The sequence below is a fragment of the Condylura cristata genome, unplaced genomic scaffold, assembly GCF_000260355.1.
Source record: "Condylura cristata isolate star-nosed mole 26May11 unplaced genomic scaffold, ConCri1.0 scaffold00006, whole genome shotgun sequence".
NCBI lineage: Eukaryota > Metazoa > Chordata > Mammalia > Eulipotyphla > Talpidae > Condylura > Condylura cristata.
Genome location: NW_004567107.1, coordinates 3,879,568 through 3,905,860, shown reverse-complemented (window position 1 = coordinate 3,905,860; position 26,293 = coordinate 3,879,568). Strand labels below are relative to the sequence as shown.

At 59.9% G+C, this 26,293-nt stretch overlaps 1 protein-coding gene across 2 annotated transcripts; it reads left to right on the top strand.

The window, feature by feature from the left end:
- The first annotated feature begins 3,255 nt into the window (after positions 1-3,255).
- Positions 3,256-25,959, top strand: PPP2R4 (protein phosphatase 2A activator, regulatory subunit 4). 2 transcript variants are annotated; one of them, XM_004677890.2, is made up of 9 exons: positions 3,256-3,353; positions 6,711-6,797; positions 10,753-10,878; positions 13,565-13,682; positions 15,444-15,543; positions 16,198-16,322; positions 17,142-17,242; positions 21,489-21,596; positions 24,700-25,959. In XM_004677890.2, the coding sequence occupies exons 1-9, from the start codon at positions 3,330-3,332 to the stop codon at positions 24,775-24,777; spliced, it is 867 nt and encodes a 288-aa protein (XP_004677947.1). In that variant the 5' UTR covers positions 3,256-3,329; the 3' UTR covers positions 24,778-25,959. The 2 variants fall into 2 exon arrangements, with proteins under 2 accessions (XP_004677947.1, XP_012576914.1); XM_012721460.1 differs by lacking the exon at positions 6,711-6,797.
- The last annotated feature ends 334 nt before the right edge of the window (positions 25,960-26,293 follow it).

Here is a 26,293-nt window from a genome sequence, read left to right as displayed (position 1 = left end):
CTGCTGCCTCCTTGATCACACTTTGCGCAGGGATGTCGGGGATGCGCTGTGGGCCTGTTCACCCCACTCTCTGCCGTCTCCAGACCTTGCCCACCCCTCACCCACCTACTCTTTACCCACTTGCAGGCTCTGGAATTGCAGTCCCTGAGAATTTATTGAGAGAAACTGCCCGGGGTTGTCTAACCCATTAATTTAAAAATTAAATTATCCGGGGTTGTGCAAGGAAGGAGATGCGTTTCTCTCCCACTTCACGGTCTGTAACTTTTCTTTACACTTGGCTTCCTTTTACTTCATCTCAACTGGGCTGCAGGTGGTAGGGAACGGATCTGTTAGACACCCGGGAAAGGGGGACGGCTGTTTGCTGACGCCCCTCGCCCGGTCCCCCAGGACCGACCATAGGCCACTGTCTCAGGAGGGAGAGTAAGGGCCAAAAGAGGCTTCTCGACACCACCGTCCCCACCCCCCCCCCCAAAAAAAAACAAGAAAAGGTGAACCAACCTCTGTTAGAGCATTTCAAACCTGACCTTGCTTTTCTTAGTGCGGAATTTGAATTTGTATGGGCGTGTCTTTAGAAGTTCTGGTAATGACATTGGAAAGAGGGGTGATCAGCGTTGTCAGTGAGAGGATTGTAGGTGGTGAAGGTTAAGGCGAGGAAAGGAAGGCTCAGGGCTCCTCTATGGCTGGAAGGATCCAGATCCCTGGAGATGATCCCTTTTTTGAAGTGAAAACAACCTTTTGGAACAGTGAAAGAACTGCTTGACTCAGTGTGTTGGAGCGGGGAAAGCCTTGGCTTTTAGGAATCTGCACCTGCTTCTGCCTGCCAGGTCCCGGCCTCGGGGAGCCTGTGGTCTTGTGCCTTAAGACCAGGCCTGTGCCCTTCACAGAGCTGTTGTTTGTGCCCCCACAGATGATGAGGGCCAGGGTGGTGGTCAGGAAGTGCTGACTGCTGTTGTCCTTGCTAGAGGTGGTAAGCACCTTTCTCTGTCAGTTTTAGAGGCAGTCTCTAAGGCTGGAGAGACTCATTTATCGAAGCCTCGTTTCTTTGATCGGGGATGACGTGATTGAGTAGGAGTCATGCAGTTCCTCCTTGAAGGTAGCCTTTACCTGGCACCGGCTCCTGGGCTGGGGTTTCCTCCTCGTGAATTAATGTCAGGAGAAACTCACAAAAGGATTGTTTCCAAAGATCATTTGCAAGTTGCTTATTTGGAATGTGGAACACATTTCCCCATAAAGCCGGTGTGGTCAGGTTACCATCTTGACCTACAAATTTTTTATTTAGCATCTGATTTAAACTAGCAATTTACTAATAGTAGGGCCTCACCTTGGCGTTCTGGGAACAGGACTTGCAGGACAGGTGGGGGGAGGAAGTTTCTGATCTTTCTTGGGCCTTGGGCATCTCTTCCAGTTCTGCTTCCTGCCTAGACCTCCTGGCACTTTGCCTTCGCTCAGAGGCTCCCGAGGCGGGCGCTCTTGCCCGCGGACCACTTGTTCCAGCACCTTCTGGTGCCTGTTCTCTTTACTCCATGCAGCTGATGTCAGGTAGGTTTGAGGAGGCCCGTGCTGGGACAAGTTTGGGCTCTGTTGGGAGGGACTGAAGTCCTTTTTCTCTATGGAGAGCTTGAATTTCTCAAGGGAGATGCTGACTCATATGACCACTCCAATAGTAGATTCAGGCCCACAACTCTCTGCCAGCTGGGGGCGAGGTATTTTGGAATTCAGAATTTTTCAGATTGCAGAAAGGAATGCCCTATAAGCAGAGTGCTTTCCCAGCAAAATACACATTCCCTAAGCTGGATACACAAAATCTGTAAATGTCCTCAGATCAGTTTAGGTTCAAGTTTTGCATCCAATGAGTTTGTGTCAAATTTACTTGGTGTTTGGGCCCTACCTGGTGGCACAGTGTGTTAAAGCGCAGCACTATGAAGCTGTCCGAGGCCACGGCAGCCTGACCTCTGTCCAGGCCAGGGAGCTGACCCACAGGGTGTGGCAGACCCCTCCTGTCTCCCACTGCTCTCCTCAGCAGTGTGTTTCAGAAGACCCGCCTGTTCTGCGCCCCACTCTGTCTCTGGTGAGTCCTCTCACCCCCTACATCTCTGGCCTGTACCCCAGTTCTTGTATGCATGCATAAATACATCTTTAAAAAACACAAAAACTTCAGGGTTTTTGGATCTTGGAATTATGGAAAGGAACTGGAGGTTCACAAAGTGAGGGGCTCCTGCGGAGTAGGAAAGGCATTTGGGCGAGAGAGGCCACTGCTCAGCAGTCAGCTTTGGGGTGAAGTGCTACATGGCTGAGAACAGGAGCTGCGCCCGGGCCTGTCCTGCGTCCTCCTGTCCCTCCTCTCCTTGGGCAGAACTCCAGAATCGCTCTCTTTTCTGCTTACAAAAGTAGCATATGATAGTTTTTGATAGACTGTGTGGCTTGGCCAGTGGGTCCTTTGTAAGCCCTAATTTCTAGAAGTGACTGTTGGTAACTCTGGTGTTTAATCCTTTGGAATTCTCCAGTGCATAGGCTAATAGGCCCACGTGTTGTTTATGCTTGTGTGTATTTTACGCACACATACGGTACAGTTATTTTCCCTCATTTATTAATGTCCTATTTTTGTTATGTTTGGTTCTTTTTCAAAGCTATGGAGACTTTCATTATATGGTCAGATGGTTATCTGCTGGGTAGTTTCTAATTTTTTGGATGTGAGCGTGCCTTTCATGCGTGTCTGTCTGTCCTGTGAGCTTGTCTGAGCCAGAGTTGAAGTGCCAGCTTAGGGGGACACCCAGTTCTTTCCTTCAAAGGCCAGTGCTGAGCCACTCTGCAGATTGTACCCAGGCCTCTCCCCACAAGCGTCCTGTTCTCCTCTTCGACCAGTGCCCTGTGGCTTCATCTGCCAGACTGAAGGGAAAAGCTTCTCAGCTAATTCACAAGCTCTTGCTTATTCGTGATAGCAAATTCTTTGAAAGGCTTCCTGGTTCTGGCCCTTCCTTCTTTGGGTTGCCTCTTCATGCCTAAAGGTCAGCCGGGCTTCATTTTTCTCACCAGTTGCCTGGTTGGGGAGCAGAAGGTGAGGGCCCCCCTGCAGAGTGGGGCACATCAGGGGCCATCGGGCTGGGGCCACTCGTCGTCCTTCTGTCAGGGACATGTCTGGTTACGCTGGTGACTGGTGTGGGGCTTTGTCTTGCAGTGTGTGATAGCGCGGGGTGGAGGGCGAGAGTTGGGGGAAGATTCTCTTTACCTATGGGCTTTTTCATTTTCTTTGTCAAGATTCTTCAGAGGATACCCCTCCCCCCACCCAGAACTTCATCATTCCGAAAAAGGAGATCCATACAGTTCCGGACATGGGCAAATGGAAGCGCTCTCAGGTACCGGCCTGCCGGAGTCAGATGGCCATGAGAAACGTGAACTTTCCAGACAGTGGTCCTCTGGCATGACGCGGGCTGTGAGCCCTGGCTTGTCTCGCTCTCGGAGCAGAGCTCTTAGAAGCAAGCGGGAGAGGTGACGGGCTGGCTGTCCCCACGCTCAGGGCAGCACTCAGAGACACTTTCTTGGGCAGGTCTCTGGGGGCTGGGGCCAGGTAACTCTGAGCGTTCTCTTCCTGGTGTTCAGAAACCATGGCCAGACATGTTGTATTGGCTGGATGTGAGCGTCCGAAGGCTGGAGGAGGCCACTTTGAATCTGGGTGGCAAGTAACAGCAAGCCTGGGAGCCAGTGAATCAAAGGGAGGGAGGTGACTGGGTGGGAGCCCCGGCAGGGAGCTGGCTGAGCTAAGTCCTGGGAACTGGGCCTCGGCTCCTGGGGCAGACAGTCCTCGTGGTGGCGGGCAGCTGACAACAGCCGCAGGCCGTGCAGAGGGTGGGGTGAAGAAGCCAGTTCCGAGCCCCCAGGGAAAACCTGGGTCCTGCCCCAGCGCCGTGTCTACACAAGGGCAGGCCCAGAGAGGCAGGCAGGCGCGGGAGGCTGCCTTTGAGGATGTGGGGCCTGAACCTCGTGGTTGCCACACCTTGTCCGTTGGGACTCGGGGCCATACAAGCCTACTTGGCCTCTCTTTCCAAGCTTGCCCTGTAAATATTGCAGACGCTCACTGTTCTGAGTCTTCTTCCAGGTAAACATCATGTCCCTTCCTTATTTTACAGGACACAGTTCAAACCTACTTATCATCTGGGTTGTTCTACTTCGGGGCTTGTCAACCTCCACATTGTTAATATTTGGGAACACATAATTTTTTTTTTAAAGACTTATTTAGTTATGCATAAAAAACTGGGGTACAGGCCAGAGGTGTAGGGAATGAAAGGATTCACCAGAGACAGAGTGGGGAGCAGAATAGGCAGATCTTCTGAAACACACTGCTGAGGGGAGCAGTGGGCGGAGTCAGGAGAGTCTGCCGCACCATGTGGGTCTCCTCCAGCTAGGGCCAGGGATCGAACTTACGCCGAAGCGGCTGTGGCTGGCTTGCAGTGCTGCGCTTTAACCCCTTGAGCCACCAGGGAGGACTGGGAACACATAATTTTTTTTTTAATAATGGTTTATTTTTGCATCATTGTGTGCATTTTTCCATCTCAGTTGCAATCCCCGTGGGCTTCCCGCCACCAAATCACTCATGTGCCATCACCACAGGTCAGTGTATTTCCCTCCCCCCACTGTTTTTGATCCCATTCCCCACTCTACCCCCACAAAATGTCTCTGGGGAACACATAAGTTTTAAAGAGCTGTTCTGGGCCCTCCCTGGTGGTGCAGCTGTGAAGCTGGCCGCACCCACTGCAGCACGAGTTTAATCCCAGGGAGTGACCCCCAGGGCGCAGCAGACTTTTCCTGACCCACCCACTGCTCCTCTCAGTAGTGTACCTTAGTCAGTCTGTCTGTTCTGCTCTCCACTCTGTCTCTGGCCAATCTTCCCACTGCCCCTGTATGCATACATAAATGAATCTTTAAAAAAAAAAAAAAAAAAAAAGAGCTGTCCTGGCCATCAGTATATTAAGAAACATCTAGGCTCTACTTGATGTCGGGAGCATTCCTCTCCCCCGGTTATCACAAACAGAAACGCCCTGGCACCGTTAGAGGTCCTTTTGGGGCCACATCACTGAGGAGCAGCCGCAGCTCCACCCTGAACCTGCAGTTTGTCTGAAGCCACATGTGACTTTAGTCCCCTGCAGTCCCGGGTGTTTTACAAGGCCGTTTGAGTGTACCAGGCACTCTTAGCTCGTGTGCTCCTCACTCAGACCCTGGCAGGCAGGGCCAGGATCGCTCTTGAAGGTGATAAAACCGAAATAGGAAGTGAAGCCGGTCAGCGAAGGGAGGCGAGCAGTGGCTGAGATAAGATTCACCCACAGCTCACGTGGCTCTTGAGCCACCGTGCTCCGGGCCACAGACCCTACTCTGACACCTTTGTTTGTATGTGAAGTTTTATTGGCACACAGCTGTGCTCTTTTGTTTCTCTCTTGTCGTGCTGCTTTCCTGCTACAAAGGTAGAATTGAGAATCTATGAATCAGACGACATGGCCTGAGAAACCTGCAGTACTTTCCCTCTGGCCCTGGGCTGGCAGCTTGCCAGCGCTGCTCCAGGCCCCATACTTTCCGAAAGTGCTGGCCATCTTTTCTTCTCGGGTGTTGCAGGGCGCGGACGGAGCCGTTCGCTTGCTCTGGAGGTCCTGGGCCCGCCACCAGGAGTTTCACTGGGCTGCGGGTGCTGCGCCTGGGGCACGTAAGCAGATGCCCACCCTGGCCGTGCCTCGGTTTCCTCTACTGTTAAGTGACTCAAAGCCCGAGCACAGCCTGCCCGGACGGGCACGCAGTCAGCCTAACTGAGCGGCAGGCGCGAAATGTTACGGTGGTGTTGGGGGGACTGCGCACCCTCACGTTCCCAGAACGGCCTGAGTTTTAGACTGAGTGACCTGGACACGTGGGAGCTGGGACTGTGGAGGGAGATGCTGCCTCTGGCTGCTTCCTCTTTTTTGCCTCCCGAGCTCAGGCTTGCTCGGGGCTGGCAGAGTCGCGGGCTTCCACCGGTGCTGCCGGGACCCGCCGGGGCCCACGGCCACGCCCTACGCTGGCAGCAGGACCCGGTCTCGGATTGCCTCCGTCTGGGCACCGAGTGGCTGTGTCTCAGGCTCGCCGTGGATGTCTCGGCATCCTTTGGACTTGGATGGGGGGGGAGTGAGAGGCACAGAAGATGCAGAAGAGATCAGGCTGAGTAGGTGTCGCTGCTCCGGGAATGGCTTCCCCGGGGTCTGAATCTCAGTGCTGTCCAATCCCTGAGCTGAGTGTGACCCCCAGCCCAGCGGGGAAGAGAGTGCCCGGCTGGGAGCTGGCCTGTCTGGGGGCGGAACATCCGGAGGCTAACTGGGGGGCCCCGCACACTGATGTAGTAGTTAAGCGGCTCAGCGTTGGGGCTGGTTGCCTGGGTCTCGTTCCCTGATACCGAGCTCTTGCTCTTAAGAGACCTCGGGCAAGCCGTCCCCGCAGCCTCAGTGTCCCCAGCTGTGAAATGGGGGCAGGGGTAGCATCTGCCTTGTGGGTGTTGTGCAGAGAAGCTGCCCCTAGCAACACTGGGCGCACCGCGACCAGGCGGGAGGCGTGTGCCCGCCGCCGTGCCAGCTGCTGTGGATGGCGGGCACGGGTACTGGCGTCGCCTCCGCCCCTGCGGCCTCGGGCTTGCGAGCGGCGGAGCTGGGGGGCGGGCGGCGTGAGTGGGCCTGACGCGCCTGTGCCGCCCTGTTTGGCAGGCCTACGCTGACTACATCGGCTTCATCCTCACTCTCAATGAAGGCGTGAAGGGGAAGAAGCTGACCTTCGAGTACAAAGTCTCTGAGGTAGGTGAGGGGGCAGGGAGCCCCCACCAGTCCTGTGTACTCATTGGCCAGCCAGGCTGGGGCAGAAGCCAGCGCCCGGCCACCGGCCAGCGACAGCTCCGCGCCTGCATTTCTCATCCTTTAAAAACTGCGGCGAGGCCGAGGTTTGTGACATTGGGTCAGGGTAAGGATGCCACTTTATCCTGCGTTTCTACTAGTTGGTGCTTTATAAGCCTTCTTGACTTAAGAAACCCCCCAGAAGTCGCCGAGCTCCCCAAAGTGCGGCCACCCCGAGTTCCTCACACGCAGCGCCCAGGGCCAGCGGGAACAGCCTGGGCGTGGGGCTGCTCAGTGGCTGCCTTGGTGGGCCACCCCCTCGTGTGTTGGGCTGCCCCTGAGGGAGTTTGCTTGCAGCCCTCACGCTGCCCAGAGCCTGGCGAGCACAGGGGGCCTCCCGCGGGCTGCTGGAGTCGCCGCCCGACTGGGGCAGGGCGCGCCTCGGCCACTGTTGCAGAGAAAGTCTTCTGTGGACGGGACGCTGATGCCGCCGGCAGGGGTGCTCTTGCCGGCCCTTTGCTCGCCGGGGCCCCATCTCCTGGGGTTCAGTGCCAGCCTCCAGGAGCCCTTGGGGCCCTGTCTCAGGTGGCCCAGAACTGCCCTGCGCTCCTTGTCCCGGGTGCCAGGCCTGAGCGGCAGCCGCTGTCAGTCCCTCGGCCTGCTGGCCGCGGCCTGGCCCCGTCCCCGCCTCAGACGAGCACAGCCCTCAGCCCAGACTGCCTGTGGTGCTCTGACCCAGAGCTGGTGGCTGGGCCGCGGTTGAGAGGAGCCAGGCCTGTCCTAGAAACAGCCTTCCCCTGGGAGCTCGCCACTTACTGCCCTCGGGCCTGCCCAGCACCCTGGGACTGTGGCTCTTGGCAGCGAGAGAGGGCAGTGGGTGGGGGACACCCAGGGGTGTCGTAATAGCTCAGCAGATCCCGAGCTGCCGATTCCCTCTCAGGGCCTGGTCCCCAGGTGCCGACAGAGGTGTCCACATCAGCAGGTGTGTCAGCTCGGCGGCTTTCTCTTGGCAGCGTGGCCACTGAAATCAGGTTGCTGGGTTTGGATAACCTTTTGCACAGAGGCCTTGCTCCTGTGACCCTTTCCTGCTCGTTGGTGGAGCCAAGAGCCAGCCGCAGCCGACCTCTCCCGCCGGGGACCAGTGCTCCCTTGCGGACGGTGTTAGCCTGGAAGACGGCGCCCACTAGACGTCATCAGCCTCCCCCCACTTCTAATTTCTGGTGGCTGTGGTATTTTAGTGGCGGCTCTTCCCGAGCTGGGGTTCATCCTAGAGCCAGGGCAGCGGCTGCAGGCGTGGCTAGTTTGGTCTGTAGAGACGTCCCAGCTTCTGTCCATAGCTGGTGGGGGCAGCAGAAAGTACAGCTTAGCTCGTGGCCCCAGTTCACAAAGGGGGCTCCCCTCTGTCGCAGGGGTGTGGTCCCTGCCCCTCCTGTGGGGATGGCAGCCGCCGGCAGGCAGAGGGCCAGGGCCTGGGCGGCAGCTTGCAGGCCCACAGCAGAGGCACCAGCCAGGGCAACGTCCTGAGACTGTCTGGACCCGTGTTGAGAAGGTTCTCTTTCATTTTGAGATTCTCTCCGTCTGTCTTTGGGATTCAGATTTTTGATTTGTGCAAAATAAAGGTTATAGTAGACAGAAAGTTTATTTTTTGTTTTGTGTTTGATTTTTTTTTATGGGGGCAAAATAAAGAACTGGGGCCCTCCCTGATGGCGCAGAGGTTAAGTCTCAGTGCTAGGAAGCTGTCTGCAGCCAGGGAGGGACCCCAGGGCGCAGCAGACCTCCTGTCTCCCTGCTGCTCCCCTCAGCAGTATATTCAGTCAATCTGCCTGTTCTGCTCCCCACTCTGTCTCTGGGGAGTCCTCTCAACTCCCCACACCCTGCTTATACCCCAGCTCTTATATGCATAAATAATAAATTAACTTTTAAAAAATTGGGAAGTAAAATTTTGTTGGTCCACTTACCAGGGGGGCGCTCGTGCCCAGCCCAGGTCTCGGGGCCCTCCCCAGGCTGTTCCTGCTGGCCCTGGGTGCTGGGTGTGGGGAACTCGGGGGAGGCAGCACTTTGGGGAGCTCGGCGACTTCTTCTGGGGGGTTTCTTAGGTTAAAAATCCAAAAAGGAAGTGTCTGGTGCAGGGAGAAAGAACAGCTCAAGCCTCCTTGCTTCTTAGAGGTCTGGCTGCGGCCCACAGGCTCCCTCCAACCCTGACCACACAGACAGTAGAGGCAGCCCCTGGTTCAGAAGCCCTTCTCTAGAAAGAGGAACTGGGAGCCTTTTAATTATTTATTGGCCCCGCTGAGCCAGAAGCTGGGGCCTGTCTCCTGCTGGCCTCCAGCATGTTCTTTATCCCTCAGTGCCTCGCTGCTGCCAGACTGGAGCCAGGGGATGCGCCTCGCTGCTGTGTCCCGGGGCTGAGCTTACAGCGCTAACCCTCCTAAGCCCCAGTCAGTGCTCGGGGTCATGTGTGTGCTTACCCTGGACCTGGGGACTGGCTCTGGGTCACGTCAGCAAGGCAGCTTTATCATGGTGTCCCTTGGCCTCCGTCAGGTGTCTGGGCAGTTTTCTCTTCTTCCAGGTAACCTTGCTTCTCTGCCCTGCCCCGCATTTGGGAGAGGGGCGGGAGGGCAGGACGCTTTCCAGACGCTGGCACTTGCCCATGCCGGGGGCTGCATTTACCTGTGACCTGTGGCGGGAGCCCCAGCCCCTAGCACGCCCTCGGCCGGCCTTTCTTCTAACCTTCAATGGCCCCCCCGGAGAGCTCCCACCGGAGCCAGGAGTCCCTGGTCTGCAGGCCCCTGTTGGCCAGTAGACAGAGGCAAGACTTACGTCTCTGCAGGGTCCTCCTCCCAGGACCCGCCGGGTGCCCCACTCACCTCCGTCCGTGCCCCTGAAAGTCGAGCCCCACCCACCTGTGTGTCACCTCGGCCACCTTCTCTGATGTCATTGAATAACAGCCGCTGTGCTGATGCCGCCTCTGCACCTGGCCCCCGTGGGAGGGCTGTGGGGAGACGGACTCCCCAGCACTGCCTTGCGTGCCCCTCCCAGCCTGGCACATTTGTCCTTCGACCCAGCAGCTCCAGAGGGCGAGTGGCCAGATTGTCCGTCACAGTGCTGCCCGCGGACGTGAGCAGCCGGAAGTGCCAAGCACTGCTAGTGAGGGCGATGCCTGTCGTGGGCGCAGCAAACAGCACTCACTCCCTAAAGGCTGGCGTGAGGGTCTGTGGGGGCTGAAGTGGGGTGCGCTTACGGGAGGCAGAGTGAGCTGCGAGGCTGCGTGCCCTGTGGTCCCTGCCGAGGGTCAGTATGCGAGTGCCGTCGCTGGTGACCAGTGAGTCCTTGGCACGGCGTCTGCGGGTGGTTAGCCTCGTGCCCGTTTGGGAGGTGAAGAAGCAGACTCGGAGAGTCAGGGTCATCACCTCGACGTCTTGCGGGGGCCGAGGGCCTTTTTCTCTGGGATTGGAGTCCTGGTTCAGCCGCCTCCCGAGCGCTCACCTGCTCAGCAACGCCGGACGCGGAAGGGGCAGAGTTGAAGAGTTGTTAGCCTGCGGATGGTGTTTATTTCGGGGCGGTGGGATTGCCAGCTATTCTTGCTTTTCTCCTTTTACTTTCTGTTTTCTGTAATGAGTGGTGTCATGCACCTAGCAATAAAATCTGATGGAGCCCAGGGCTGGAGTTGGGGCTTGGCCGCCTGCAGCTGCCCCGCAGTGGGCTGGATCACCTGTCCCTTTGCTGCATGCTGGGCCTTTCTCTAGAGCCTGCTGGGCTTCCTGCCTCGCCCTTCAGTTGGTTGGCAAGGGAGACAGCAAGGAGGGCCCAGTTGGCGCCAGGCCTCGTGCTCAGTGTCTGGCAGCAGTTAGGGTGTCCCTCTGGCTCCAGTGTGGGGTCCTTGGCATTGTAACTTGGCCCCTCTGTTTTGCCCCCACAGGCCATTGAGAAACTGGTCACTCTTCTCAACACGCTGGACAGGTGGATTGACGAGACGCCTCCAGCGGACCAGCCCTCTCGCTTTGGGAACAAAGCCTATAGGACCTGGTATGCCAAACTCGACCAGGTGAGTCTACCACAGCACAGGCTTGGGGCCTGGACAGTAGAGGGAGGGGGAGCGCTCAGGCTTTACAGAATTACTGGAGCGTGTGTTAGAGGGCCGTTCCACTTATGAAGTGTACACTGTGAGCGTGTTGGCTTCTGCACAGGGCCGTTTCTTAGGCCATTGTTTGTATTGGTGAAAGACAAACATTCTTCTAAGTGTCCTCCTGCAGGGGATGCGTTGGATCAGTTGGTATGTGCTTGGCCGCCTGGAGTACTATGTAGCAGTAGAAAAGAATAAGGGACTAGGAGAAAGGGAGCCTATGGTTGATGGTTAGGAGAAAGCTAGATTATGAGACATAAGACCTGGCATGAGACCTTGTGGTAAGAAAGGTAAAAGTGAGATTTCTTACTGCTCAGTTTCTGTATAGAATTGTACTGCAAGGCTGCCTGAGAGGTTAACAGGCTGCTGTTTCTTTCTGGGGGCAGGGCAGAGTGGGCTGGAGAGAGACTTGTCAATACAGTCCTTTTTAAACATGCTTTTTCCCCCAAGATTTATTTATTTGTGCATGCAGAACTGGGGTTCAGGCCAGAGGTGCGGCGGTGGTGAGAGAATTCACTAGAGACAGAGCGGGGAGCAGAACAGGCAGATTGACGAAGTACACTGCTGAGGGGAGCAGTGGGCGAGGTCTGCTGTCCTGTGGGTCACTCCCTGGTGGGGATCGAACTCATGCTGAAGCGGCTGTAGCCAGTTTCGTAATGCTGCGCTTCACCCCATTGTGCCACCAGGGAGGGCCCTAACATACTTATTTTTGAATCATATGAAGGTGATACTGTCCAACGTAAACAAAAAGTAAAGAGAATGAAAATGCAGATTTCTGACCCCATTTTTAGAAAAACAGGGTCTGTGGGTCTGGAAATTCAGGTTTTCACCAGGTTACCAGGAGATTCCCAGGCCAGGTGTTCATAGATTGAACTTAGAGAAACTTGGATCCTATTTCCCGTGGCTCAGTGTCTTCACAAGGAGTGGCGTGGAGGGGAGCCCCAGGGACCCAGCACAGTGCTCTCCAGCCAAGGGCTGCCTGGGACTTGATGATGATACACTGTCTGGTTCTTTTAAAGATTTTTCTGGTCTTATAACTTAAAAAGAAAGCTAGCTGTAGATCTTAATGCTACAGGACAGCAAGGGGCACCAAGCCTGGCCGAGAACACTGCCCAAACAGTTTACCAGTTACTGTGTGTGTTCTCTGCCCGCACGCACAATTGCAAAACTACTCAGACTCATGGAACAACAACAATGGGATTTATTTACAAGTGAGGGAAAGACAAAAGTTACTGAGGCCAAAAATGGCTGTTCACTTCGTCTGAATCAATGTCCAGTGTTTTTCAGTCCTAAACAAAAGCAGCTAAGATGGCGTCTTCCCACCATGGAGGTCAGAGAGCTCCTGCCCAAACAATAGGCCCATGTCCAAGATGGCATCTTCCAGCCTCTGCCCACCTAAAACACGGCAGCCAGACTCCAGGCCAGCTCCAACTCGAGGAGACAATAAAAGACATGACAGGAGATGCTTCTAGAGCTGCCAGTATTCTCCAGCGCAGCACGAGACAAGAGACAGTCAACATCGCAGCTACAGCGTCTGAATGACCCAACCAGCCGCCGCACACACAGCTCAGCAAGGTGCCTCGCTCTGGCCTTCGGCTTCTCTGCTGGTCTGTAACAGCAGCAAAAACAGGAACAGTTTCAGTCACTCGACTAATTGCAAAGAACTTTCCTTCTTTGAGGTTGGCTGTAGGAGACCCCCACTTCAGGGGCCCACGACAGCTTTCTGGAAGATCAGGGCGGTGGGGGCGGAATGCCAACCCCAAATGCTGAAGACCCGAAAACGCTGAATTCCGAAGACTGAATGGATCCGTGCCCCCTTCTGCTGTGTCCCTATCGGTGGTCTCACCCCCACATGTGACACTTTTTAGCATTTTCCCGGGGCTGTGTTTCCTTACCGCAGTCCCCTCCAGGGGGCACCACCTGTAACAGTCTTGGCTTTAGCCACGGTCTGGTTCCATTCCCTAGCTTCATCCTCCCCCTCCAGTCCCAGCAAGCCCCGACGCAGGCCCAGCACCCCAGCAGGGCCTTCACGCCCCCTCCTAGTTGACATCCCCTAAACGCTTCCCCACAGATGGATGCTGCCTGTCTCTGAACTCCATGCCCACGGCTGACGGCCTTGGCAGTGCCGCGGAGGTGGGCCGCCAGGCTGCGTGCCCCGCGGTCTGACACTGCTGCGCAGTGCCCGCTGCGGGAACATCACAGTTTCCCTTCCACCCTCGATGGCCTTATCCACGTGGGTGCGTCCCACGCTGCCACTGAAGCGCGTTCTGTGCGTGCCGCATCGTGTGGACTCCTGGCGGTGCTCCCTTGGCGGGCCTGCGTCTGGGACGGACAGTTGTCCCGCTGGGGACAAGGAGAGTTACGCATGGGGGAGGCGAATGACTTCTCAGATCCTACTCAGCTTGTTGCCACACTCTTGTACCCTGGGGGAAAGGTTAGCAAGTCAGAAGTCACCCCGGGCAGTGGCTGTTGTGCAGGAGACAATCCTGCGCCTCGGTGGGTTGAGTGGGAGCCCCGCCCAGCTGGCAGGGCGGTGGCCGGGCAAATGTTGCCCCTCCGGGGTGCTGCCTGATCTGCTGCCGTCAACTTGTGTCTCTTATGCTACCAGGAAGCCGAGGGCTTGGTGGCCACAGTGGTGCCCGCCCACCTGGCGGCTGCCGTGCCCGAGGTGGCGGTCTACCTGAAGGAGTCGGTGGGGAACTCCACGCGCATCGACTACGGCACAGGTACCACCGCTCCGGGGCCTGCAGCGGGCCTCTCCTTGTCCCTTCCCAGGGTTTGGGCCCAGTGAGCAAGTCGCCTGTGGGCGAGCAGCAGGGTGCAGGCGGCCTGGTGCTGCTCCTGCAGCTCTGGCCTGGCCCACCAGGGGGAGCTGTCGCCTCACACTGGCGCCTGTGTGCCCGAGCGGACTTTGGCCTGGTGTGTGAAGATGGTCTCTGAGCTCACCAGCACCACGCGACAATAGTTTATTGAACGCGGACTACACCCAAGGCGACTGCTCACAGCCTTGAGAAATGCAGGAGCTCGCAGCCTCCATCAGTGATGTGGGCTGCCCTTTAGCTTAGCCACACTCTGCGCCGCGCTCTCAGGTGAGGGTGTGTGAGGTTGTCCTGTAAGCTTTAGCCGGCGGAGGCCAGAGCTGCCCTCCCCTGCCTGGGCTCTCGAGGAGCCTGGGCCAGAGTAGGCCCGGAGAAGGCAGGCACATAGCAGGCAGTGGGGACGTTTTTTTCTCTGCTCCCCTGGGGGACGCAGATCATGCAGTTTGAGATTTTTTTAGGGGTGAATCTTTTTTTTAAGGTTCTTATTTATTTATGCACGTGAGAACTGGAGTGTAGGCCAGAGGTGTGGGGGTGTGAGAGGATTTTCCAGAGACAGAGTGGGGAGCAGAACAGATAGATCCATTGAAATCCACTGCTGAGGGGAGCAGCAGGGAGACCGGAGAGGTCTGCCGCGCCCTGGGGGTCCCTCCCTGGCTGGGATTGAACTCTGGCTGCAGTGGCTGCCATTAGCTTGATAGTGCTGAGACTTAACCCCTGCGCCACCAGGAATGCCCCCAGGGGTGGGTCTTTAACTGAGACCAGTGGGGAAGAGCCCTGGCAGGGAGACGCTGGGTGAGCGGGTGGGAGGAGCCCCCAAGGACAGCCTGCTGGTCAGGAGGCTGCGGGTGAAGTGATAGCCCAGAGCCCTCAGCTGGGAGGTTCTTCTAGCTCCAGGGTCAGACGGGGCAGGGCAAGGAGCCACTGAGCGACTCTCCTCACCTCCCTCCACGTACGTTCTTCCCAACACCCGCCCTTGGCGTTCAGTCCAGAGCCAGCGTCTCTGCTGCCCACCGCCCCTGCCTGCCGTGACTGGGCAGGGAGTGGCTGCTTCTGAGGCGATGACAAGGCCACACTTGGAAGCCCCAGGGGCTCCTCTTGCTCTGAGGACACAGCCTGAGCTCTTAACCCCGGCTCTTCTGGCCTGTCTGATCGGCCGCCTCAGCTCATTCCATTTTCTCGCTCCTCCTGCTGTCCCGCAACAGCCTTCTTAGGCTTCTAACCCAGCCTCGCGCCTCAGGGCTTCGTGCCGGCTGCTCTGGCTGGAGTGCTCTTGCCTCCCTCCCCTGTGCGGGGCCACCCGTGCGCCTCTTCCAGAGCTCAGTTAGTATCACCTCTCTAGGGAAACCTTCCCGAACCCCGTGCCCGGCGATAGTGCCCCCCTCTGTCGCGGTGGTCTAGCTCCCGTCTGTCCCTCTGGCGGCCACAGGCTGCACTGGCAGGCGGGGCTCGCTGCCACGTGACTCGCGCTTGGCGGTGGCCCACGCGTGCTCAGTGAGGGGCTCGGACCCCAGGCGGCCCAGGCCTGAGGCGTGCAGTGGCTGCCTGCCGGAGGCGGCCTGGGCCTCTGCGGGAGGAGAGCGCCACGGGGCCCTCGCTCCTTGGAGGGAGAGCTGCCAGCGAGACGCCCTTTTTCTGGAAAACTGGGTTCAGCTGCTTTTTCTCCCCCAGGACATGAAGCAGCCTTTGCTGCTTTCCTCTGTTGTCTCTGCAAGATTGGGGTGCTCCGGGTGGATGACCAAATAGCTATAGTCTTCAAGGTGTTCAACCGGTGAGTGAGGGGCCGTTGAGGCGGGAGGACGGCACGCTCACCCTGCAGGCCCGCGGGCTGCCCAGGAGTCTGCTCGGGGTCAGGCACAGACAGGGGCGCCGGCGGCTGCGGCTCCCGCGCTGGCTGGGGGCGTCGCCGGGGCTCTGCACCCACCTTGGTTCATGCTCTCGTGGCCCCAGCACAGGGCCCTCTCCCTTCCCTTCTCTCGAGGGGGAGACTGAGGCGCAGGGAAATCGGGTTTCGCAGCGAGGTTGCACAGGCAGCTGCGCTCAGGCGGGCCCGGCGGGCCACCCTGCCCGCCCTCCCTTCCCCCGCACCCCAGCAGTGCAGGTGCTGGCCCAGAGCTCACTCTGGGGCGCTCTTGGTGTCGGGGCCCCAGCGTGATGTTGCTGTGGCCCCTGATAACGCAGAAGGGTGAGCCTGAAGGACCCCTGGAGCTGATTCACTTCGACTCCCCACTGCCTGCTGAGGAAGCTGCCCAGGGCCTTTGGCTGGGCGCGTGGGTGTGGAGAGAAAGTGAAGCTCTCTTCTGTCGCTGGTGCCAGCGGTGCCCTGCACATGCGCTTCGTGGGAAGCAGACCAGCTGCCTCCGCTCCAGCCCTTGCCCGGCGCCCTCGGCAGGGACATTGAGAGGGTCTTGCTCCTCCCCCGCAGGTACCTGGAGGTCATGCGGAAACTCCAGAAAACATACAGGATGGAGCCAGCCGGCAGCCAGGGCGTGTGGGGCCTGGATGACTTCCAGTTTCTGCCCTTCATCTGGGGCAGCTCGCAGCTGATAGGTACTGGACGGGGCGCCTCGACCCCCAGTGCGTGCTCTGCCCCTCCCCGGCCCCGCCTCCCCTCCTTCCTTCTCCCCCTGCTCTGGGCAGGCGCCACAGCTTGTAAAGCAGGCTTTGGGTGCTGACAGTTGACAGGGCTGTTGGCTGTCGACCTTCTGCTGCGCCCAGGGTGGAGGGCTGGGGGAGCTAGTGGAGGTGACCGGCTGGAAGCTGGGGGGTCATGTTGCAAATGGGAGACTCTTGACTCGTGACCTGCAGGTGTGGTGGAGCTGTGTGCAGGGGGACGGGGCTTGTTCCCTGGGGCCCCTCTGGTGGCTCCCCAGCTTTGAAGCTGTTTTCCAGCCCTGGCCCATTGGAATCCACCAGGGGATGAGGCGGGGAGAAAATCTCTGGACATGGGCTGAACCGCCACCACATGGTGTTCGCCTGCGCCCCGCTCCGCACAGCCAGGCCGCCCAAGAGGGGCCTCCCTCGCTGCCAGGCTGCCTGCCGAGGGCTTCCCCGTCATGCCTGTCGGGTATTTGAGCCGAAGTCATTGTTTTGACTTCTTATTTGTCGTGGGGGGGGGGGGGGGGCAGGAGCCGTGTCGGCAGTTTCTGTCCTCACTGCACAGAGGAGGAAACTGCGCCTCAGAGGGCTGAAGTCACTGGTTCTGGGTCACACAGAGGCTGCGCACTTGACACTAGAAGATATCGCAGCCTCTTACTGCCCCGTGAGGTCGTGTTGGCGTGGGCAGGTCTGTGACCCTGCGGGGGAGTGTGGGCCATTGAGCTGGGTAGCGAGCGCCTGGGCTGAGCCCCAGGGCTCTGCTGTCCCCAGACCATCCGCATCTGGAGCCCAGACACTTCGTGGACGAGAAGGCCGTGAATGAGAACCACAAGGACTACATGTTTCTGGAGTGCATCCTGTTCATCACGGAGGTGAGTGAGGGGCGCAGGGGGGCGGGGTCCTTGGGCTGAGCTGAACTGAGGCTGCGGCTGGGGAGTGCACAGAGGAGCCCGCCCTGCCGATGGCAGGCTGACCCCGGGAGGTGGGGTCTGGGGCAGGAAGGCCACTGAAAGGCTGAGCCAGCCTCGGGCATCTCCCCCCAATGAGTGGTGTGCGTTTCTGTCGACCCCCAGGCGACTCTTGAGTTGGGGGGCTGGACTTGGTGGCACGACAGCAGGCTCGAAGGGCGGCTGGTTTGGAAACAGGTCTGTGCAGCCAGGTGCACGTTGCTGGGGACAGTGGCAGGTGGGGAGACCAGACGCACAGCCGCGGGGAGTCTGCTGAAGACTTGTCTCTGTCAGGGCCCAGTGAAGCGCTGACGGCGAGACCTGCAGACCCAGGCCCAGCCTACCTAGCGGGGTCACTAGTCTGGGCCCCGGCCTCCTGCCCAGGCTGGGTCTCCCAGCATGCCCATGGACATTTCCATGGGGTCACCTGGGGAGCTTGCTCAGATGCGGTCTCTGTGCCCAGTTTTCTGAGTCAAAAAGCCGGGGACATAAGAACCAGCAACCTGTATTTAAATACACTTGCCAGGGGACTGCACACAAAAGTTGGGGGCCTACTGCTCCCAGGGTCTCTTTTTTTTGGGAGGTGTCAGGACCTTTCAGTCACCCTGCCCCACACCGTTCTCCCCAAACCCCAACCGGCTCCCGGTGTCCAGGTTCCTAGGGACACCCTGGTCCTGTGTTCTGGAGAGCGCCTTGCCCTGCTCTGTTCCTGGTGCCCTGCTGGCCCCATGATGTCCTTGGCACCTGTGGGCCCTGACCCAGGCTGCTCTCTGAGCCCCCGAAGGCTGTGAGAGGAGAGGGTGAAGCAGCTGTAGCTCTGGCTCCCCCTGGCTCCCCCTGGCTCCCTCTGGCTCCACTCAGGCTGCAGCCAGACTCCAAAGGCCAGAGGGGAATGACGCGTCTTTCCAAGGCAGCAGATGGAGCAGGCTGACGGGGCGGCAGCGGGGCCTTGGGAGAATGCTGCCTTCAGCAGTGCAGCTGCCCGAGGTCGGGGGAGACCCGGGCAGCCTGGCGCTGCCTGGAGGACTTGCGCTCCAGGGCAGATCACAAGGGCCTGCCATGTTCTGGGAGGCCCCGGGAGGAGCATGTTGAGTGGGGCCTCGCTGGTGGGGTGGGGGGGGAGGTGAAGCTGTTCTGGCTCTCTGTGGCTACCAAGCCCCAGGGTGCCGGCACTGAGGAACTAAGGAGGAAAGGCTGCTCTGGCCTTGGGACTCTGAGAGTTGATTCCAGGTTAACCCTTTGTATTTTTGTTCCTTTGGTTGACTAGTTGCCATGAAATCCCCAAAAGCTCTCCCAGAGTCTGGGACCCACTTCCTCTGCTATGGGAATTCCAACAGTGGCCGCTAGGTGGCGCTAATGTACCACCGGAGTTGGAGGTTTTCGCCCATTTCAGGGAAGAGGCGTGAACCGGAGGAGGTCAGGCCCCTGAGTTTTGGCTCGATCTGAATCTTCTCTGCAAGCCCTGGCTTCCACTTTGGGTCTAGCAACTGGCGTGGTGGTAAACACTGGACTCTGGCACCGTGTATTCCAGAGCGGAGGTGACTGGGGGGCAGGCCCCCTTTCACCTACCTGGCCAGGCCTGGACCCCTGGGCATGGCTGCTGATGGCAGCAGCCCGCAGCCCCTCAGAGCCCTGCCGGGCTGCCTCTTTCCCAGCCCCTCTGCTGTGCAGGGCTCCCCAGGCTGGCGAGTGACACCAGACTCAGCTTGGCAAAGGGAGGCTGAAGGCCTGACACAGAGCACGGGCCTGGCCTGAGAGGGAGGGGCAGTGTTGTCTGGGAAGCTGTGCAGGATCATGGTGGCCACTGCAACTGGAGATTAAATGGAGCAAGCTGGAAAGGGGACCTGCTAGGACCTCCCCTCGCTGGCCCTGGCACCCCAGGCCTGGGGCCACCTCAAAAGGCTACTTGGCCTCAGGAAATGCAGCCTCGGCGCCTTTAAGAGACCTGGGCAGGCAGGAAAAGAATTTCAGTTTCAATCTGGCTTCTAAATTTGGAGTTTTGGGAAGGGAGGGATCAGATTTCAGCTGGAAGGGAAGGAGCTGACAGGAAGGCGCTGTGCAGAGCCTCCCCCACCCCCCCACCCCCACCCCATCCCCCTCAGTTACTGACAGAGGAACCATTTACAAAAGGCCGATTCTCTGGGGAGTGGAGAGGCAGGAACGCAGCGTCTGTGAGTAATTTCCTGCTCAATATGGCTGCTCTGACTCACGATTCCCCTGGGGTCACTGCGGGACTGCAGCCTGCTTGCTCGTTCTCGCTCTTTCTCTTCTCCCTTTGTGGCTAGAATGAGCTAATTTTTTTTTGTCTTCTCGCCTCCGATTCCTTTTTCCCCCTCTTCTGTTTTCCTTCCCCAGAGTTGCCAAGTCTCCTGAAGGACTTGGGGAGACCTTGGGATCCTGGCGCTTGGGGCTGGGGTTGGGGCCACCACACTGGAGAAATAGTCCCTCTGGCCTTTCCTTGAGGGCCCCAGGGGGTGCGGAGCAGTGGGCCGGAGAGGCCCTTTGGGCCCCACCTCCCATGGGGAAGGAGGCAGAGCCCTGGGCTCCCGGTGCCAGGCCCGGCTAGGCCGAGGAGCCCTTGTGAAGAGGCCTTTGAGCTGCTGTGGGACGGGGCCTGCAGGTGCCTCCCGGGCCGTTTGTTCCAGGGGCCTCCAGAATGAGGCACTAGCCGCCCCAGCAGCTCAGGGCCCTGTCGCCTGGACAGGAGAGGCCCGCATCCCCTAGGGGCGGGGCGGCTGGGCAAGGGGCGGGGCGCTGGGGGTGGAGCCTCGTGGGCGGGATGCCGGACTGAAAGGCCCGGGCAGGTCGCTGCTCTCCTGGAGGAGGGGAGGACCCTGCTGAGGGTCCAGGCCCAGGAGGGCCCTGTGGGGCAGGCGGGGGTTTATCTCGGCCGCCCCCCTTGAGCTGTGGCCTTACTGCTGGAGGAAGGAGCCTGTGTCTATGCTACCAAACAGGGGGTGAGACAGGACCTGGGCCAGAAGAGGAAGATGACAGGGGTAAAATGGCAGGTTTTTGACTAAAATCTCAGTTTTGTAAGAGTTACCCTCCTTGGAGAAGTGAGAGGCCTTCAGGGAAGGGGTCCGGCTGAGTTACAGGCCCATTCCTGGGATGTCCCAATTTTTAATAGATATTTTTTTATGCAAGAACTGGGGTACAGGCCAGAGGTGGGGGGTGGTGAGAGAATGCAGCAGAGACAGAGTGGGGAGCAGAACAGGCAGATCTACTGAAACACACTGCTGAGGGGAGCAGCGGGCGGGTGGGTCAGGAGTCTACTGTGCCATGTGGGTCACTCCCTGGCTGGGGATCATCGAACTTGGGAGCTCCCTAGCTCGGAGGGCCCGGGGATGTCCCATTTGGAGAGAGAGCTTTGGGCTCTGCCTCTACCCAGCCTCTTCTGGAAGCTTCTGCCCACTTAGGGTCCACGTCTGCTTCCTCGCCAGCTCAGGCTCTGCTCTTCAGATTTCTGAAGCCTGGGACTCAGGATGCTGAACCCCAGTCTCCCAGCCAGTAGAGCACCCAGGCAGTGTTGAGGGGGCTGTAAGCTGCTTGTCAATAAAGACTAGTGCTGGCTTCGCGCAGTCTTGGGGTGCACACGGGCCGCTGTGGTTTCTGAAGTCGTGGGAACTTCACTGTGCTCGTTGCAGAATGTCCCGTCCTTGCCGGCGGGTCAGACTCGAGGCCAGCAGAGGGGACTGCGTGGCGCTGCCCTGCCTTCCGCACGCTGGGCTGGGGCGGCGCCTTTCTGACCCCCTGCTCCCCCGCCTCCTTCCCGCTCCTGGGTTGTGGCTTTCCAGGCTCTGCGCAGGTGCAGACCAAGTGCCAGGCAGAGCACCCGGTGGCTGTGGGGCTGGAGAGGTCGGGGTCCAGGCTGCCGCCCTCCATCCGAATGCTGGGTGGCCCCCTATTGGCAGGGCTCACTGAGGCTGCAGGGAGCTGGTGGGTGCTGCACCCCAAGTTTGGGTGGAGGTTTTATTTCCCAGAGGCTGCTGGATTTGGTTGGCACTGGGCATCGAGCCTCTTGACTGGAAGAGTGAGGGTGATTCCGGGGGTTACAGTCTTGTGGGTCAAGAGGGACCCTGACTGAGCTGCGAGTGTGCCTGTACACCCCCACGGGCAGCCGCTCGGCTGGACCGGGCGCGTGCACACGTGCCAGACTGCCGCTCTTTTCCAGATGAAGACGGGCCCCTTTGCCGAGCACTCCAACCAGCTGTGGAACATCAGCGCCGTCCCGTCCTGGTCCAAAGTCAACCAGGGTCTCATCCGCATGTACAAGGCTGAGGTGAGCAGGCTGCTCCTCCACCCGCCCCCCTCACCCCCGCCACATTTGGATGGCAGAATCTGTCAGTGGCATGGACAGTCAAAGAGGACCGAGGCCCAGCTCTGCCCTGTGCCCAAGGCTAGGCCCTGCTGCTCGCCAGTCTCTGTCCCCACCTGTTGCACCTGGCCAGAAGCCCCTGACAGCCATCTCCTGTGAGGGCAGGAAGATGAGGCGTCCTTGGGGAAGTGTCTGCGCTTTGACATTATCCAAACCCTTGGGGCCTATGCATTGGTGGGTCTGATCAGCGGGCAGATGGAGGTGGTGGGGAGGTCGGGTGAGCACTTTCCGTGACAGGCGAGGTGCTGTTTCCCCCACTCTCCCTGCTGGGACATGGCCCTGGCTTCTGAGGGTGCCACTGCTTACCCGCTCCCCCATTGGCTTTCTCTGGTGCAGGTAGAGAGGAGACTTCCCCCCGCCCCCATTCCTCAGGTATCTCCATGGCTTAGGCAGAGCAGTCCTGAGACTGTCTGACCTTGGTCAGGTCCTGGTGCAGAGTCCCTCACCTCAGTGGCTGGATCCCCCAGGCTGACAGATCAGGCGTGTCACCAGCCCTACGAGTGCCCACTTCGTTGCAGCTGCCCTTTGGCATCTTCGGGCAGGAGGTTCTCTGAGGCTTTCTCCTTCCACCCAGATCTCCCCGGCTCCCCTCGCCAGGGGAAGGGGTGCTCAGCCTGCGTGGGGGAGCAGCAACTGCTGCCCTCTGCCTGGCCCAGAAGGGGTTAAAGCCTGGAACTAACAGCCTGACCCCAGGCTCCCTTCCGCCCCTCCCCCACGCAGTCCCTTCCTCTGGACTCCACATCCTGTGTTTAGCTTCCAGCCCACATACCTCTCTAATCTGAGAGGAGCCGGCTTCGCCTGCGGCCTCCTTCCGGCAGCCAGCCGGGCCCTGCACGAGGCTGGCTCTTCCCGCCCTCCAGGCGCCGGCTCGCTGCCCTGCGGCCCTGTGGTCCTGGTGCCCCACCCCTGCCAGTCCCACTCGGCTGATGGGGAGCTCTGTCCTCCCGTTGAGCGTCCCGGCTGGGGCTGTCTGCAGCCTGTGAGAGGTGGGCTGCACCCCCATCCTCCAGCCCCCACATGCAGGACTCTGGGCCTTTCTGAGTTTGGGGTGTAGCTGCTGTCCCTCCTCCGACTCCTCCAGAGAGACTCAGCTTGTCCTGGCTGGTCCCCGAGGGCAGAACAGGACCCTGCTCCCGCCCCCCACCTGCCCTTCCAGAGGCAAAAGAACTCCTGGCTGAGGGGATGAGGAACAGATTAAGATTCAGAATGGTGACTGCTCGGGTGGCAAGAACCCGCCAGGCCCGCGGGAGCAGCCCGGCCCGCATTCCTGCGGAGCTGAGCGGAGCCCTGCAGCCCCAGCAGCCCCAGCGCAACAAAGCGCCCTTCCTGCCTGGGAAATTCCGGCCTGCAGGCGCAGGCGCAGTGCGCACTTGCCCACTCCCGCAGTGCCAGGCCGAGCTCTTTGCAGGCGGGGCGGGGACATGCGCGTGGGCTAGGAGCAGCAGCTCGGGCCTCTGTCCTGGGCCTGGCGTCCCTGGGCTCCCCGTGCCCCGCCGGGGGCCGGGGACAGGCCTGCTGTGCCTGGCCAGCGCTCAGCCCACTGGCCACCTTGATGCCGAGTGGCCTGGAGTCTGGAATGGGGTCAGCTCAGGGGGGTCCCCCAGAGCTCCTGCTGGAGGGGCTTCTGCCCGGAGCTGCCCAGGCCTGCGTCCGGTGGCCTCAGGCGGCCAGCCCTCTCCTCCAGCTCTCTGTCTGTCCTGCCTTTCCTGCCCTGAGCACCAGCCACATGCTTTCTGAGCCTGTCTCCTGCAGGGTGGCAGTGCTCCCTTCAGCGGGGTTCGTCGGGCCGGGGCTTGTCACCGCACAAGGGGCCCTGGGCCTCCAGCTGGAAGGTCTGTGTGTTGGCGGGGAGGGCAGAGAAGGGTTCTGGGCACAGTTGGCTGGGAGGAAGGCCTGGCCAGAGCTCCCCTCTACTGAGGCCCCAGTCTTGGCCTTCCTGGCCCCCAGCTTCCCCTGTGGCTCTGGAAGCAGGGTCCCAGAACCACCCGCCCCTCCCCCTAAGCCTCTCTTCTCTGTGGCTTCTCATGAATGAGAGCTAGAAGTAGGTTGACCTCTGACTCTTTCTGGAATTCCAGGACCCTGGGGGCCCCCCCCCTTCAAACTCCCACCACTTCCTTCATGACATAAGCACAATGGCAGCTGCCTTTGCCTCTGGCCTGCATCTCTTCCTCCCCCCAAGGCCCCCCCACTGCAGCTCCCCACTTTCTCTGCCTGGACCCAGGAGTCTGGAGTTCTGTTCCCACACTGAGCTTTGCTCCCCGTCACACCGCACGGGAAGTCTCCTCTCTTCGCACGTCCTGGCTCTGGGCCCCCTACACGCGCAGCTGCGGGCCCTCCTTTCCGCTCCCAGCCACGGCGTGGGGCTCACCCTCCTGGAGGCCTTAAGTCTGCTTCGTGCTCAGCCTTTCTGGTAGTTTCTGTGGTTGAAGGCATGAGAGGAGCAGGCCCTCACAGACCCGGGCTGTTGCCGTGACTCGGGCCTGTGTGGTGGGCGCAGTGCGGTCCGTGCAGAAAGACTGGACGCAGCGTCTGGTCAGCGGCCTCTTGGGCCCAAACCCTGGGTGAGCCCTGCGGTGCTGGGTGTTGTCTCCTTTGGAAGTACCAGTTGCTGTGTTCAAAGCCGCGGGCTGAGAAGTGTGAAAGCCGCCCTGGTGCCTGCGGACGTTGTGCCCAAGTGCCCCCATGCCTCCTCTTCAGGGCTGGGGCCCGGTCTGGAGGGTTCTTTCGCCTCTGGGCCAAGACAGGTCCTGTGGCTGCTGGTCTTGGCTTCTGCCCGGGGGCACTGGCTTCACCCCCTCTCCCTCTTTCCCGGGTAGGTCTGGTCATTGTGGGTTGGGGGCTTTGGGTGGGAGGGGTGGCTAGGAAGGCCTGGGGGCCACTGGCATGAGACCGCTTGCTGGGCCAAGCTTCCGGACTGCTCTGGGGTCCCTTGCAGGCCTGAGAGGCCCAGCCAGCCTGGCTGGGTGCAGGCAGCCCTCACCTCACTGCTCTCCCTCCTTCCTTGCAGTGCCTGGAGAAGTTCCCAGTGATCCAGCACTTCAAGTTCGGCAGCCTGCTGCCCATCCACCCTGTCACCGCGTGCTAGGCCTGAGCAGCCAGCGCCCTCTGGCCCGGCCATCCTCGCTCCGGCCCGCCTCGCCCCTCCCTCTGTTCTTTATGTTTGATGAGAAGCTGTTTACTGGGGTGGGTGGTGAGCTTGGGGTGGGAGGCTGGGGCATAAGGCTGAGGGACCCAAAGTGGGGAGCAGTGACCAAGGTGTGGCCAGTTTCTGGGTTTCCCTGGGGGGACAGGTGAGAGGGCTGGAGGCTCCCTGGCCTGCTCCCGCCTGCCCCCTCCCTTGGGTTGCGAGGGCTGCTCCACGCGGTGGGGGTATGTGCGTGTCTCCTTCACCCACTCCCTTCCCTTCCTGGGGTGGGGCCCTTGTTCTTGCACCGGCTACTTCCCCAGACCCTGTCTGGGTGGCGGGCTGGCGTTCTGAGGCGGGTTGGGGCTCAGGTCACCCTGCCAGCCCCTCCCCCAGCCACCCTCCCATCAGCCCCCAATCCTGGCTTTTCTGACTTCATGGGGTTGATCTGGCCATAGCCACAGCCAGCTCCCTCCTGAGGTTGGCCCGGAGATGGCCGCAGGGTCGGCGCTGGGCCCTCTGGGTCTGGCAGGGCTGGCTCATGCACGCTAGGTGAGGCCTGCCTGACCAGAGTGTTCCTGGCCACGGGGTGCCAGAAGCTCGGCCGGGCTGGGGCTGGTTATGGGTGCACAGCGCCTGAATCCTCTGGCAGTCTCGCCCATGTCCAGTCCCTCAGGCAGGCTCAGAGGGTCAGAGGACAGCAGCAGCCCTCCCCCACCCCCGTCCTACATCTGAAGTCGCCGCAGATTTCTGGGCTGAGGTAGGGGCACCCCGAGCCCAGGCCTTGGCTCTGAGGGTGTTTTCCCCTCCAGGGGCGGGGGCGCGGCCATGCCTGTCCACCAGGTTCCTTCTAGAGTTGTTCTCCGAGGGCGGCCCTCCCGCCGAGCCCAGGCCTGCCTTCTGCTCCTGCCCGTGTCTGGGTGCACAAGCCCTCTGGCAAGGGAGAGACCGAGAAGCACAATGCAGAGGCTTGGCCCTCAGGGCCGGGGCAGGAGCCACCAGAGTCACAGCAGGGTTGGGGGTTGCTGGCGCCCGCCTCCCTCTCAGGGTCCAGAGTCTCCCTTGTGGCTCCCCATGCACCCCCAGCCCCAGCCCCTGCGCCTTCATTGCTGTCCCGATTAAAGCCTCTGTTTCGCTCCTGTCGCCGGCGAGGTGTCTTTGATGCCGCTTGCTGGCTCCGTCGCCTCTCGCCCGTCGGCCCCTCCCGTGGCGTGGTGTGGCGTGGAGTCGCGCCTGCACGCCTGTGCAGTCTCCACAGGGCTGGGCGGAGCCCCCACCCCGGGCTGCATGGAGGCACCTTGCTGACGCTGGGGGGGGGCACAGGCCGGGGTTCAGTTCTGTTTGTCTCCACACGCAGTGGCAAGGTCTCGGGTAAGTCGCTGGTTCTGTGTGAGGCCAGCTTCTTCCTCAAACCGGTCAGCACAAGGTGACCCCGAGGGTGGATGAGGACTCGGGTCCACAGCCAGGGCCTGGCGAG